This window comes from Rana temporaria, unplaced genomic scaffold, assembly GCF_905171775.1.
Source record: "Rana temporaria unplaced genomic scaffold, aRanTem1.1, whole genome shotgun sequence".
Lineage (NCBI taxonomy): Eukaryota > Metazoa > Chordata > Amphibia > Anura > Ranidae > Rana > Rana temporaria.
The window spans coordinates 1-14641 of record NW_024404708.1 but is presented as its reverse complement, the minus strand read 5'-3'; the positions used below and the strand labels follow the sequence as shown (position 1 = coordinate 14641).

The 14641-nt window shown below is 47.6% G+C and overlaps 1 protein-coding gene across 3 annotated transcripts; it reads right to left on the bottom strand.

Moving 5' to 3' along the window:
• Positions 1 to 4545: 4545 nt before the first annotated feature.
• On the bottom strand, positions 4546 to 13812 carry LOC120923033 (parathymosin-like). Of its 3 annotated transcripts, XM_040334898.1 has the most exons (6): positions 13679 to 13810; positions 8944 to 8961; positions 8746 to 8892; positions 6884 to 6947; positions 6528 to 6676; positions 4546 to 5378 (listed from the first exon to the last, which is right to left on the bottom strand). In XM_040334898.1, the coding sequence occupies exons 1-6, from the start codon at positions 13721 to 13723 to the stop codon at positions 5310 to 5312; spliced, it is 492 nt and encodes a 163-aa protein (XP_040190832.1). In that variant the 5' UTR covers positions 13724 to 13810; the 3' UTR covers positions 4546 to 5309. The 3 variants fall into 3 exon arrangements, with proteins under 3 accessions (XP_040190832.1, XP_040190831.1, XP_040190830.1); XM_040334897.1 differs by having other exon boundaries at positions 6528 to 6673; positions 8746 to 8961; positions 13679 to 13812; XM_040334896.1 differs by having other exon boundaries at positions 8746 to 8961; positions 13679 to 13811.
• Between the last annotated feature and the right edge of the window lie 829 nt (positions 13813 to 14641).

Below are 14641 nucleotides of genomic sequence, written 5' to 3'. Positions count from 1 at the left end.
CTCAGGGAGTTCTCCCGACATTCCCTCTGAGAGTTCCCCAGCCGACACTTGGAATATAAGTTTTCCTTCAGCTGCACTGCTGTGGAAACTCCCTCCAAATACACTGATAATAAACTTCCCTGATTAGTACGGGTTCCCTCTGTTAGGACTTCTTCTGTGCTGTCTCTGCACATAGGAGGGGGAGGGGGTCATTCCAGATTCGGAGAGATGAGGACACGATGCTACAGACACACAACCAGTAAGGTCTGGGAGTCCACCGAGGGCAATGGAGCTCTTATATTTAGACTAGCAGAGAAAAGCTCATCTGCTATATGGACAATGTTCGACTTTATAACCTTCGACCCCGACAGATGGCAGCTAAGCAACAAAACATCATGAAAATAACGATTGGTTAACCGTTTAATGACCATTTTTCTGCATGTTGTTGCCGCATTATCTGGAGTAATTGTAATGTTCCACCAATTTCACCGGTAATAAAGTCACAGCCGCACTCCGGCAGATATAAGAATGAATAGATGACAATCTGGGATCAGGTGAATTTCTGGATTCATTTACAGTGGATCTAAAGGTAACAAATTAAGAAATGTGTGTGTGTACTTACCTTCCTACTGGAGGTCTTCCTTAGAACACTCAGCATATGTTCCTGGCACTCCTCCGATTCCGGTACTAGACGTCCCTTATTGGGTCTATCAGTCTCCTGTGATCCTGGTACTAGATGTCCCTTATTGGGTCTATCAGTCTCTAGTGATCCCAGTACTAGACGTCCCTTATTGGGTCTATCAGTCTCCTGTGATCCTGGTACTAAAAGTCCCTTATTGGGTCTATCAGTCTCCAGTGATTCCGGTACTAGACGTCCCTTATTGGGTCTATCAGTCTCCTGTGATCCTGGTACTAGATGTCCCTTATTGGGTCTATCAGTCTCTAGTGATCCCAGTACTAGACGTCCCTTATTGGGTCTATCAGTCTCCAGTGATCCCGGTACTAGACGTCCCTTATTGGGTTTATCAGTCTCCAGTGATCCCGGTACTAGACGTCCCTTATTGGGTCTATCAGTCTCCAGTGATTCCGGTACTAGACGTCCCTTATTGGGTCTATCAGTCTCCTGTGATCCTGGTACTAGATGTCCCTTATTGGGTCTATCAGTCTCTAGTGATCCCGGTACTAGACGTCCCTTATTGGGTCTATCAGTCTCCAGTGATCCCGGTACTAGACGTCCCTTATTGGGTTTATCAGTCTCCAGTGATCCCGGTACTAGACGTCCCTTATTGGGTCTATCAGTCTCCAGTGATTCCGGTACTAGACGTCCCTTATTGGGTCTATCAGTCTCCTGTGATCCCAGTACTAGACGTCCCTTATTGGGTCTATCAGTCTCCAGTGATCCCAGTACTAGACGTCCCTTATTGGGTCTATCAGTCTCCGGTGATCCCAGTACTAGACGTCCCTTATTGGCTCTATCAGTCTCCGGTGATCCCAGTACTAGACGTCCCTTATTGGGTCTATCAGTCTCCTGTGATCCCAGTACTAGACGTCCCTTATTGGGTCTATCAGTCTCCTGTGATCCTGGTACTAAAAGTCCCTTATTGGGTCTATCAGTCTCTAGTGATCCCAGTACTAGACGTCCCTTATTGGGTCTATCAGTCTCCAGTGATCCCGGTACTAGACGTCCCTTATTGGGTTTATCAGTCTCCAGTGATCCCGGTACTAGACGTCCCTTATTGGGTCTATCAGTCTCCAGTGATTCCGGTACTAGACGTCCCTTATTGGGTCTATCAGTCTCCTGTGATCCTGGTACTAGATGTCCCTTATTGGGTCTATCAGTCTCTAGTGATCCCGGTACTAGACGTCCCTTATTGGGTCTATCAGTCTCCAGTGATCCCGGTACTAGACGTCCCTTATTGGGTTTATCAGTCTCCAGTGATCCCGGTACTAGACGTCCCTTATTGGGTCTATCAGTCTCCAGTGATTCCGGTACTAGACGTCCCTTATTGGGTCTATCAGTCTCCTGTGATCCCAGTACTAGACGTCCCTTATTGGGTCTATCAGTCTCCAGTGATCCCAGTACTAGACGTCCCTTATTGGGTCTATCAGTCTCCGGTGATCCCAGTACTAGACGTCCCTTATTGGCTCTATCAGTCTCCGGTGATCCCAGTACTAGACGTCCCTTATTGGGTCTATCAGTCTCCTGTGATCCCAGTACTAGACGTCCCTTATTGGGTCTATCAGTCTCCGGTGATCCCAGTACTAGACGTCCCTTATTGGGTCTATCAGTCTCCAGTGATTCCGGTACTAGAAATACCTGATTGGGTCTATCAGTCTCCTGTGATACCGGTACTAGACATCCCTTATTGGGTCTATCAGTCTCCAGTGATCCCAGTACTAGAAATACCTGATTGGGTCTATCAGTCTCCAGTGATACCGGTACTAGACGTCCCTTATTGGGTCTATCAGTCTCCAGTGATCCCGGTACTAGACGTCCCTTATTGGGTCTATCAGTCTCCGGTGATCCCAGTACTAGACGTCCCTTATTGGGTCTATCAGTCTCCAGTGATCCCAGTACTAGACGTCCCTTATTGGGTCTATCAGTCTCCAGTGATCCCAGTACTAGAAATACCTGATTGGGTCTATCAGTCTCCAGTGATCCCGGTACTAGACGTCCCTTATTGGGTCTATCAGTCTCCAGTGATCCCGGTACTAGACGTCCCTTATTGGGTCTATCAGTCTCCAGTGATCCCAGTACTAGACGTCCCTTATTGGGTCTATCAGTCTCCAGTGATCCCAGTACTAGACGTCCCTTATTGGGTCTATCAGTCTCCAGTGATCCCAGTACTAGAAATACCTGATTGGGTCTATCAGTCTCCAGTGATCCCGGTACTAGACGTCCCTTATTGGGTCTATCAGTCTCCAGTGATCCCGGTACTAGACGTCCCTTATTGGGTCTATCAGTCTCCAGTGATCCCAGTACTAGACGTCCCTTATTGGGTCTATCAGTCTCCAGTGATTCCGGTACTAGACGTCCCTTATTGGGTCTATCAGTCTCCAGTGATCCCGGTACTAGAAATACCTGATTGGGTCTATCAGTCTCCAGTGATCCCAGTACTAGACGTCCCTTATTGGGTCTATCAGTCTCCAGTGATCCCAGTACTAGACGTCCCTTATTGGGTCTATCAGCCTCCTGTGATCCCAGTACTAGAAATACCTGATTGGGTCTATCAGTCTCCTGTGATCCCAGTACTAGACGTCCCTTATTGGGTCTATCAGTCTCCAGTGATCCCAGTACTAGACGTCCCTTATTGGGTCTATCAGTCTCCAGTGATCCCAGTACTAGACGTCCCTTATTGGGTCTATCAGTCTCCAGTGATCCCGGTACTAGACGTCCCTTATTGGGTCTATCAGTCTCCAGTGATCCCAGTACTAGACGTCCCTTATTGGGTCTATCAGTCTCCAGTGATCCCAGTACTAGACGTCCCTTATTGGGTCTATCAGTCTCCAGTGATCCCAGTACTAGAAATACCTGATTGGGTCTATCAGTCTCCAGTGATCCCGGTACTAGACGTCCCTTATTGGGTCTATCAGTCTCCAGTGATCCCGGTACTAGACGTCCCTTATTGGGTCTATCAGTCTCCAGTGATCCCAGTACTAGACGTCCCTTATTGGGTCTATCAGTCTCCAGTGATCCCAGTACTAGACGTCCCTTATTGGGTCTATCAGCCTCCTGTGATCCCAGTACTAGAAATACCTGATTGGGTCTATCAGTCTCCTGTGATCCCAGTACTAGACGTCCCTTATTGGGTCTATCAGTCTCCAGTGATCCCAGTACTAGACGTCCCTTATTGGGTCTATCAGTCTCCAGTGATCCCAGTACTAGACGTCCCTTATTGGGTCTATCAGTCTCCTGTGATCCCGGTAATAGAAGTCCCCGATGGCCCTCCGTCACCTTCCTACTGCTGGGTGTACCAACATGGCCTCCAACTGAGGGCACTGATGTAAGAAGGGGGTCGTGTTGTCATATACTGGTGGAGGGGGGGAGGGGGGTGTGATGGGATCAATTTGGACCTCTGCTGGAAGAAAAGTATACCATCTGGACTTCTGTGAATTTTGACCCTCCAGAGGGTCATTGGATGTAAGAATGATGTGACTGTCCTGGAGATCTAACATCTGGCCATAGTAGAGGGGGCTGTGTTTGAACACATGGGGTGTACAGTTGTTGGTGCCCCCCCATGCATACCATCCAATTCATGCCAATTGGGACAAAGTGGCTGCACAGACACAGCTGCTGCGCCCCCAGTCTTGCAGGGCCCCCAACACAGACAATAGTCCTGCACTGATATCATATTGGGGGCATTGACATGCATGGGGGGGGGGCACCAACACCAGTACACCCCCATGTGGGCAAACACCGCCCCTCCCTATGGCCAGCCTAAGATTGTTAGATTTCCATTCCTCCAGGACAGTCACAATTGACATGAATGGGACTGCCGACACAGAGATGCCGGAACTCCTACATGGGAGAGAAAGATGAGGAAAAAAAAACAAACACAAAAAACGTAATTTTATATAAAAGAAAGATTTATTTGCAGCACTTAACCTGAATATACAAAGTAGTGGTCAAGCATCAACTAATGAGGTATACGGTTATATAATGACAAGAAGACTGTCTATCCTCAGAAATCTCCGCCATACACTTCCATAGTACATTAGGATACAAAAAGAAAAAAAAAATTTACATAAAGAACCTTAACAATTTGTTTCCCCCAAACTTCTGCTTTTTTTTTTGTTTTGCACCACAAACTATTTACTGAACAGCAACAAAATCTGAGAAGATCTCTACAGAATGCCCAGCAGCGTTCCCTTCCGCCGATCTCTTTGGCCTTCATTGCATAAGAAGAAACGTTTCTATTCTAAACACCGTTATATATTACAAGAAGGCAGCTTCACTCCCAACGCACGCGGCGCGCGTTTCCCGCCGTCCGCCCGCTTCATAGATGGGACAGAGAAATTTAAAAGCAAAGCTATACCAACCACTGAAAACCAAAAAAAAAAAAATTCTGTTCTTTTTTTTTTTATTATTATTGTAGCAATCAACCAGTACAAACAAATCACCAATAAATAACATTTTACAAAAAAAAAAATAAAAAAAACCTTAGCGCTGTCTTGGCTGTGATGATGGTAAAAGGTCCTCTAGTGCACGTGTGGGTTTACAGTATATAAAAAGTCATCGTCCTGTAAAATGTACAGATATAAAGCAACGTTCTCTACGAGTAAAAGTCAACCATGTCACTTAAAACTATAAAATGTCGGGGGAGGGGGAATTAGGCGGACTCTTTCACTTCTTTGGAATCTCCGTTTTCTGTCTTCTGTTTTTTAGCTTCAATTTTCTTCTAAAAGAAACAAAAAAAAAAATAGATGATAAGAAAAGGCAAATAGATAAAAAAAAAGTAACAGTTTATAAAGGAGACCACTAGGGGGCGCAGCACTGTAATAGCACACTGTTTGTAGGAGACCACTAGGGGGGCGCAGTGCTCAGAAATTATCATAAGGGGTTTCACCAGGCCCTCAGTAACAGACCACTTTACAGGAAAGACCACTAGGGGGCACAGCACTGTGATAGCACACTGTTTGTAGGAGACCACTAGGGGGCGCAGCACTGTAATAGCACACTGTTTGTAGACCACTAGGGGGCGCAGCACTGTAATAGCACACTGTTTGTAGGAGACCACTAGGGGGCGCAGTGCTCAGAAATGATCATAAGACCCATCTAAGGGGTTTCACCGGGCCCTCAGTAACAGACCACTTTACAGGAAAGACCACTAGGGGGCGCAGTGCTCAGAAATGATCATATGACCCATCTAGGGGTTTCACCGGGCCCTCAGTAACAGACCACTTTACAGGAAAGACCACTAGGGGGCGCAGTGCTCAGAAAGGATCATATGACCCATCTAGGGGCCCTCAGTAACAGACCACTTTACAGGAAAGACCACTAGGGGGCGCAGTGCTCAGAAATGATCATATGACCCATCTAGGGGTTTCACCGGGCCCTCAGTAACAGACCACTTTACAGGAAAGACCACTAGGGGGCACAGCACTGTAATAGCACACTGTTTGTAGGAGACCACTAGGGGGCACAGCACTGTAATAGCACACTGTTTGTAGGAGACCACTAGGGGGCGCAGCACTGTGATAGCACACTGTTTGTAGGAGACCACTAGGGGGCGCAGCACTGTAATAGCACACTGTTTGTAGGAGACCACTAGGGGGCGCAGCACTGTGATAGCACACTGTTTGTAGGAGACCACTAGGGGGCGCAGCACTGTAATAGCACACTGTTTGTAGGAGACCACTAGGGGGCGCAGCACTGTAATAGCACACTGTTTGTAGGAGACCACTAGGGGGCGCAGTGCTCAGAAATGATCATAAGACCCATCTAGGGGTTTCACCAGGCCCTCAGTGGCAGCACACCGTTTATAAGGGAGACCACTAGGGGGCGCAGTGCTCAGAAATTATCATTGTGCCCGGGATTTCTTCCTCACCTCTTCTTCTGCTACGCGTTTCACAGGATGTCCATCAGATTCAGTCTTCTTATCACTTTTCACTTCAGTCTTATCAGCTTTACCTTCAGTCTTCTTATCGGCTTTATCTTCCTCCTCATCATCATCCTCCTCCTCACCCTCTCCTTCTACTGGAAAAACAAAGAGAGATATGAACACCCCGACCAATCACAGATCACACAAAAACAACACTTAAAGTGACAAAGCAGAACGCTTGTGTGGAAGGATCAGCGCTGGGCTGAGGTCTATTATGTGGGGGGGATGGAAGCTTCCACCGGAGCCTTTCACACACACGTTTTGTGACAGATTTCCTTCACATAGAAAGAACACAAAGTTACCTTCATCCTCCTCCTCTTCAGAATCCTTGGGGTCCTCCTCCTTGTCTTCTGCACCGTTCTCCTCCTGCAAATGAAGAAATGTTTATTGATCTGTCTGCCCCTCTCCGTACTACACTGCGTCGGCGCTCCTCTCCGTACTACACTGCGTCAGCGCTCCTCTCCGTACTACACTGCGTCAGCGCCCCTCTCCGTACTACACTGCGTCGGCGCTCCTCTCCGTACTACACAGCGTCAGCGCTCCTCTCCGTACTACACGGCGTCAGCGCTCCTCTCCGTACTACACTGCGTCGGCGCTCCTCTCCGTACTACAAGGCGTCAGCGCTCCTCTCCGTACTACACGGCGTCAGCGCTCCTCTCCGTACTACACGGCGTCAGCGCTCCTCTCCGTACTACACGGCGTCAGCGCTCCTCTCCGTACTACACGGCGTCAGCGCTCCTCTCCGCACTACTTTACACAGCGTCGGCGCTCCTCTCCGTACTACACTGCGTCAGCGCTCCTCTCCGTACTACACTGCGTCAGCGCGCCTCTCCGTATTACACGGCATCAGCGCTCCTCTCCGTACTACACGGCGTCAGCGCTCCTCTCCGTACTACACTGCGTCAGCGCTCCTCTCCGTACTACACTGCGTCAGCGCTCCTCTCCGTACTACACTGCGTCAGCGCTCCTCTATCTGCACTGCGTCAGCGCTCCTCTCCGTACTACACTGCGTCAGCGCTCCTCTCCGTACTACTTTACACGGCATCGGCGCTCCTCCTCTCCGTTGCTGAATGTCAGTGCTCCTCTCCGCACTACTTTACATGGTGTCAGCGCTCCTCTATCTGCACTGCGTCAGCGCTCCTCTCCGTACTACTTTACACGGCATCTGCACTGCTCCTCTCTGTAGCTGAATGTCAGCGCTCCTCTGAGTCTCCTCTACTAGTGACTCCTGAGCCTCACCCAACAACTTATGTCGGGACGGAGTGTGAGATAATCATCCCTCCGGTGAGGTATTTCTGACATTCACCAGAGCGGTGAGAACCCACAGAGCTCACACTCAGAGGAGAGTCTGTCATTATAAAAGATATCATACATCTCCCCTTTTGGAGCCCTGCAATACTCCAGATTCTGTGGGCAGGTCTGTTGTCTGGAGCTCGGTGGGTGAAGTTGTGATGTCAGTAGACGCCCCGCCCACCTCTACACTCTCCTTGTCGACATTCATTTTCTCCTGTGTATTTCTTACACTGAACTAACATCCAGTCATAACCCTGGAAAGTCACCACATGACTCCAGCATGCCCAATCATACTGAGAGGTGGAGCAGCCAATCCTGGGAGAGCTGAAGGTGAGGATGTGAACTACACAGAATATCTCTATTAGGCTCTTGTCAGGATATGTAAATCACCCGTCACTCACAACAAAGGGGGAGGGGCTGATTACTAGGGGGAGGGGCTGACTACTAGTGACATCCAGTGCCTCCCGGATGTCATCACTCAGTATTTTTTTATTCTGAATATTCAGCAGGAGAAAAACTATTTCTATCTATAACATTGCGGGGGAAATTAATTATCATACTTTACATCACAGGCAGTGTGTCTTCCTCACAATCTCAGAGACTTTTAAGAACTACAATCACCACCAGTCATGTCCATATTCTGGGCACAGGGCCCTTTAAGAACTACAATCACCACCAGTTATGTCCATATTCTGGGCACAGGGCCCTTTAAGAACTACAATCACCACCAGTTATGTCCATATTCTGGGCGCAGGGGCCCTTTAAGAACTACAATCACCACCAGTCATGTCCATATTCTGGGCGCAGGGGCCCTTTAAGAACTACAGTCACCACCCCCCTCTCCATAATGTAAACAAATAGAAGGACTCACGGTTCCGTTCTTGGCTTTGTCGCTCCCGTTCTCCTTTTTCTCTTTCTTGTCTTTCTTCTCCGGTTCCTCTACTACTTCTTTCTTCTCCTTCTCCGCTACTACTTCCTTCTTCTCCGCTACTACTTCCTTCTTCTCCGCTACTACTTCCTTCTTCTCCGCTACTACTTCCTTCTTGTCCTTTTTCTCTGCTACTACTTCCTTCTTCTCCTTCAGATCCTAGAATGAGGAAAACCAAATCCCACCAATGAGACAATCGTCTATAAATCTGATCAGTGATGAGAGCGGTGATCACCGTGTGACCTATTCTATGGTGTGCAATACATTGTAGGAGATATATATGACTTGTAGTATATGTATATATATAGTAGAGTATATGACTTGTAGTATATATATAGTAGAGTATATGACTTGTAGTATATATACCGTATTTATCGGCGTATACCGCGCACTTTTTTGCCCTTAAAATCAGGGCAAAATCGTGAGTGCGCGATATTACGCCAATACCCGCGCCGTGTTTGAACCACTGCGCCGACATTCCTCTGGTGGACACGTCCTGTGCGTCCTTTACGCGAGAGGAGCCGAGCCTGCCCGAGTGTACTGCGCTCGGTATATGTCGGCGGAGTGGTTCAAACAGCGCGGGAAGCCGGGATTGGCTGAAGAACACAGTGGGGAGGACACCAGGATGGCCGCAGAACGCCAGACTGGACAAGGCCCCTGATGGATGCCGGGCAAGACACCGACGAGGGGCATCCAAACTTCTAGGTTGGGGGTGTGCGCTATACGCCGGGGCGTGTTATAGGAAGATAAATACGGTATATACATAGAGTATATGATTTGTAGTATATATAGTGTAGAGTATAGGACTTGTAGTATATATATATAGTATAGTATATGACTTGTAGTATATATATACAGTAGAGTATATGACTTGTAGTATATATATATATATAGTAGAGTATATGACTTGTAGTGTATATATATAGTATAGTATATGACTTGTAGTATATATATAGTGTAGAGTATATGACTTGTAGTATATATATATATAGTGTAGAGTATATGACTTGTAGTATATATATAGTATAGTATATGACTTGTAGTATATATATATACAGTAGAGTATATGACTTGTAGTATATATATAGTATAGTATATGACTTGTAGTATATATATATACAGTAGAGTATATGACTTGTAGTATATATATAGTATATGACTTGTAGTATATATATATACAGTAGAGTATATGACTTGTAGTATATATATAGTATAGTATATGACTTGTAGTATATATATATACAGTAGAGTATATGACTTGTAGTATATATATATATATATAGTATAGTATATGACTTGTAGTATATATATAGTCAGGGCCGGACTTACCATTGGCCTTGACTGGGCTCAAGCCCAGGGGCCCCACCCAATAGGGGGCCCCCTTTAAAAAAAAAAAAAAAAAATTTTTTTTTTTTTTTTTTTTTTTAGGGGTCTGGAGGTCCCCAGGGGCCCGGAGGCCCCCAGGGCCCCGGACGGCAACCCTCCTTTTTTTATTTATTTTTTGTAAAAAAATGTTTTTTTTTATATATTTTATATTTTTATATATATATATATATATATATATATATATATATATATATATATATATATATATATTTTATTATTAATATTAAAGGGCCCAGGGGTCTCCAGGGCCCCCGGATGGCAACCCACCTTTTTTATTTTTTTATAAAAAAAATTACATTTTTTTTTATATATATATATATATATATTTTTTTTTATTAAAGGGCTCAGAGGTCCCCAGGGCCCCATGTGGCAACCCCCCCTTTTTTTATTTTTTTTATAAATGTTTATTTTTTTATTTTTGTTTATTTTTTTATTTTTTATTAAAAGGGCCCCCGGGTTTGGCAACCTCCCTTTTTTATGTATTTTTTATAAATGTTTTTTTTTTTTTATTATTATTAAAGGGCCCAGAGGTTTATTTTTTCTTTTTATTAAAAGGCCCAGAGGTCCCCAGGGCCCCGGATGGCTACATATATTTATATATATATTTGTTTTCTTCTTTATTTCTTCTTTTTTTTGTAAAGGCCCCCCCCCTTCTCAATTTGCGGCAGCCCCCACGCTTCTCAATTTCAGGCGGCAGCACCCCCACCCCCCCTAGGTTCTCTGCTTCAGGGGGCCCATGCCTTAAGCTGTGCAAGGGGCCCCAAAATTCCTGATGGCGGCCCTGCGCATACCTCCCAACACGCACGGATTCTGTTGGACTTTCCCGCACAGACAGCTTCTTCCCGCAGTCCCGCAAAAGGGTTAATTTTCCCGCACTGCAAGAGGAGGCAGCACGGAAGCAGGAGGAACCAGAGTGGTGTGTGGAGGACTGTGGCTGCTGAAGGGAAGAAAGCCGACAGCCGGGCTAATGAGAGTCTGTGGCCCCGGCTGTTGGCACAGGTGAGAGGCACTCCCCCCCTCAACAACTGCAAAATCCCCCCCCGCTCAACAACTTTAATGCGCTCCCCCCCGCTCAACAACTTCAATTCGCCCCCCCCCCGCTCAACAACTTCGATCCCCCCCAATTCTCGGCTCCAGGGGGCCCCTTCAACACTCAAGCCCAGGGGCCCCCACCACCCTAAGTCCTGCCCTGTATATAGTAGAGTATATGACTTGTAAAATATATATATATATATATATATAGTGTAGAGTATATGACTTGTAGTATATATATATATAGTGTAGAGTATATGACTTGTAGTATATATATATATAGTGTAGAGTATATGACTTGTAATATATATACATATATAGTGTAGAGTATATGACTTGTAATATATATACATATATAGTGTAGAGTATATGACTTGTAGTATATATATAGTGGAGTAAATGACTTGTAGTGTATATATAGTGTAGAGTATATGACTTGTAATATATATATATATAGTAGAGTAAATGACTTGTAGTGTATATATAGTGTAGAGTATTTGACTTGTAATATATATATATATATAGTAGAGTAAATGACTTGTAATATACACATATATAGTGTAGAGTATATGACTGTATCCTGTAGTACATTGTATGGTATGAATGGTGTGTACAATAGAGTGTAGGATTTGGACGGAGCGGCTGAATAGAGCCGCTCCGTCCAAATCCTACACTCTATTCTTCTCTATCTTTCTGGCCATAAACGGATCGCAGAGAACAGAGGCTGAGGGGGCGGGGACAGGGAGGAGGGGCGGGGACTGGGAGGAGGAGGAAGAAACCTGAACATCTGCCACAAGCAAGAAAGGGGGGGGGGGGACGCGCACGCGCGCTCCCGCCCCTTCCCCCTCTCCCCGGGGGCGACCGCGCGGAAAAACAAAGCCTCGCGCCACCACCTGGCGGAGGAGTGCGGCGCGCGCGGCTGGAAGCGCGCTCCCGCCACTGAAAGGAGAGAAAAAAGACGTATTCCGGGCGCTCCGCCCACACCTCTTCCCGCCGATTCCCTCCTCCATGTGTGTGATGTGGGTGAGAGGAGATCGGGGGAGGGGCATACAGGTGGGGGAGGAGAGAACATCGCACCGTACTATATATTATATATATATACACTACATGATTGTATACACCTATATATATACTCCGCCCCGCACTCTATATATATATACAGTACATGATTGTATACACTGTACACCTCGGTCACAATTATCTACAATATACACCCCGTATATATATATATACTCCGCACTCTATATACACACCGCTCCGGTATAGGAGAGCGCTACATATCATATATATATACACTCCGCTCCGGAGAGGGGGGGGCGATATATATAGAATATAGGGGAGTGATCTACAATACACCGCCCCGGTATAGGGGAGCGATATATATAGTGATCGGTATATAGGAGGGGGTATATATATCACACCGCACGATATATGAGGGTGATATAGTAATCGGTATGGGAGGGGAGGAGTCTCCGGTGGTGGGGGGAGGAGTCTCCGGTGGTGGGGGGAGGAGTCTCCGGTGTAAGGTGGGGGAGGAGTCTCCGGTGCTGTACGGCCGCCTCAGAGGAGCCGAACCGCCCGGGAGATCCCCTCTCTTCTCTGAGTACCGGATAACACGGGGGGGGGGCATTATTGTGTCACACCGGACAGGTGGGGGGAGGAGTCTCCGGTGTAAGGTGGTGGGAGGGGAGGAGTCTCCGGTGTACGGAGTGTGGTAGGAGTCTCCGGTGTACGGAGTGTGGTAGGAGTCTCCGGTGTACGGAGTGTGGTAGGAGTCTCCGGTGTACGGAGTGTGGTAGGAGTCTCCGGTGTACGGAGTGTGGTAGGAGTCTCCGGTGTACGGAGTGTGGTAGGAGTCTCCGGTGTACGGAGTGTGGTAGGAGTCTCCGGTGTACGGAGTGTGGTAGGAGTCTCCGGTGTACGGAGTGTGGTAGGAGTCTCCGGTGTACGGAGTGTGGTAGGAGTCTCCGGTGTACGGAGTGTGGTAGGAGTCTCCGGTGTACGGAGTGTGGTAGGAGTCTCCGGTGTACGGAGTGTGGTAGGAGTCTCCGGTGTTGTACAGCTGCCGTACCGCCCGGGAGATCCTCTCTCTTCTCTGAGTACCGGAGGGGGGGGGGGATTTGGGTTCCATTATTTTGTCGCGCCGGACAGGTGGGGGGGAGGGGATTCGGTGTACAGGTGAGATGTCCTCAGGTGCTTCCCCCCTCACACGGTCTCCGGGGATCACCTCACACATCCCGGTGTCCGGTCTCTCCGCGGAGGGGGGTCACCTCATACAATAGGGGGGGGGGGAGGGGAGGGAGTTCTCCGGTTTCCCGCCTCTCCTCACCTCAGAGAGGATTCCTCTCCTCACAGTACAATCCCCGGAGTACGGTGGGGGGGGGGGGATGGCGGAGGGGTACGGAAGAAGGAAGGTACGGAAGGAGAGGGGTACGGTGGGGGGTAATGTGGGACTCACCTTGGCGGGGGAGACGGTGGTGGTGTCCACTTTGCTGTCGGCCATAATAATTCCGGTGAGGAGAAGAATAGAGAAGAGCGAGGAGAAGATCCGGCGGAGTTCTGAGGCGAGGAATGAAACCACCGGAGCGCCGACACCACAATTAAATACAAACTTCGGCGGGGCGGGGATATGCAGATGTCCTCTCCTCTCACTGGCTGGCGCGGAGCCCGTGCTCGGAGCTGGTTGGAGTAGGCGGACGCCCGTTAGCGCTCCTGGGCCCGCCCCCGTGCGGTTGCCCTGGCGCTGCGAACGCCATTGGCTGAAATGAATAGGAGAATTCCCCGCCCCCTGTGCTCCAGGAGTCCCTCTTCAGTTGGAACGGAGAAGAGATGCTCGGGCGTTCTGATTGGCTGGCGGGGAGGCTGGATGAACGGAAGGGACCCGCCTCCTTTTGTCATCATCATCATCATCAGGAGGATGCTTAGTGGCTGGTACCTCAGGCCCCATCCTCCTCTTCCTATTGGCTGCTACCCCGGGCTCCATCCTCCGCTTCCTATTGGCTGGTACCCTGAGCTCCATCCTCCGCTTCCTATTGGCTGTTATCCCGAGCTCCGTCCTCCGCTTTCTATTGGCTGTTATCCCAGACTCCGTCCATAGTCTCCCTCTATCTGCTGATTGGAGGTTCTCTGTGTTCTATTATCAGTCTGACCCGCCCCTGTGACCCACAGAACTCCTCCCACTGTGACAACCTCCCTCCCCCATACTCACAATACAGGAAGCGTTGTCACCACATCATTAAATCCAGATAAATACAAATATATATAGAAATCCTGAATAATAATTATTCTAATACTATAAATCTTCAATAATAATATAAATCCTGAATATTAATATAATAATAACAATATAAATCCCTTAAAATAATAATAATATAAATCCAGAAAAATGATAATATAAATCCTGAATAATGATATAATATAA

Bases quoted from the DNA above. Each gene is read 5' to 3' on its own strand.
- LOC120923033 (XM_040334896.1), bottom strand. From the start codon at position 13,723: ATGGCCGACAGCAAAGTGGACACCACCACCGTCTCCCCCGCCAAG. The intron at 6,948-8,745 runs GTGAGTCCTTCT...CTTCATTTGCAG, and splicing joins ACAAAGCCAAGAACGGAACC to GAGGAGAACGGTGCAGAAGA. The intron at 6,677-6,883 runs GTAACTTTGTGT...TTGTTTTTCCAG, and splicing joins TGAAGAGGAGGAGGATGAAG to TAGAAGGAGAGGGTGAGGAG.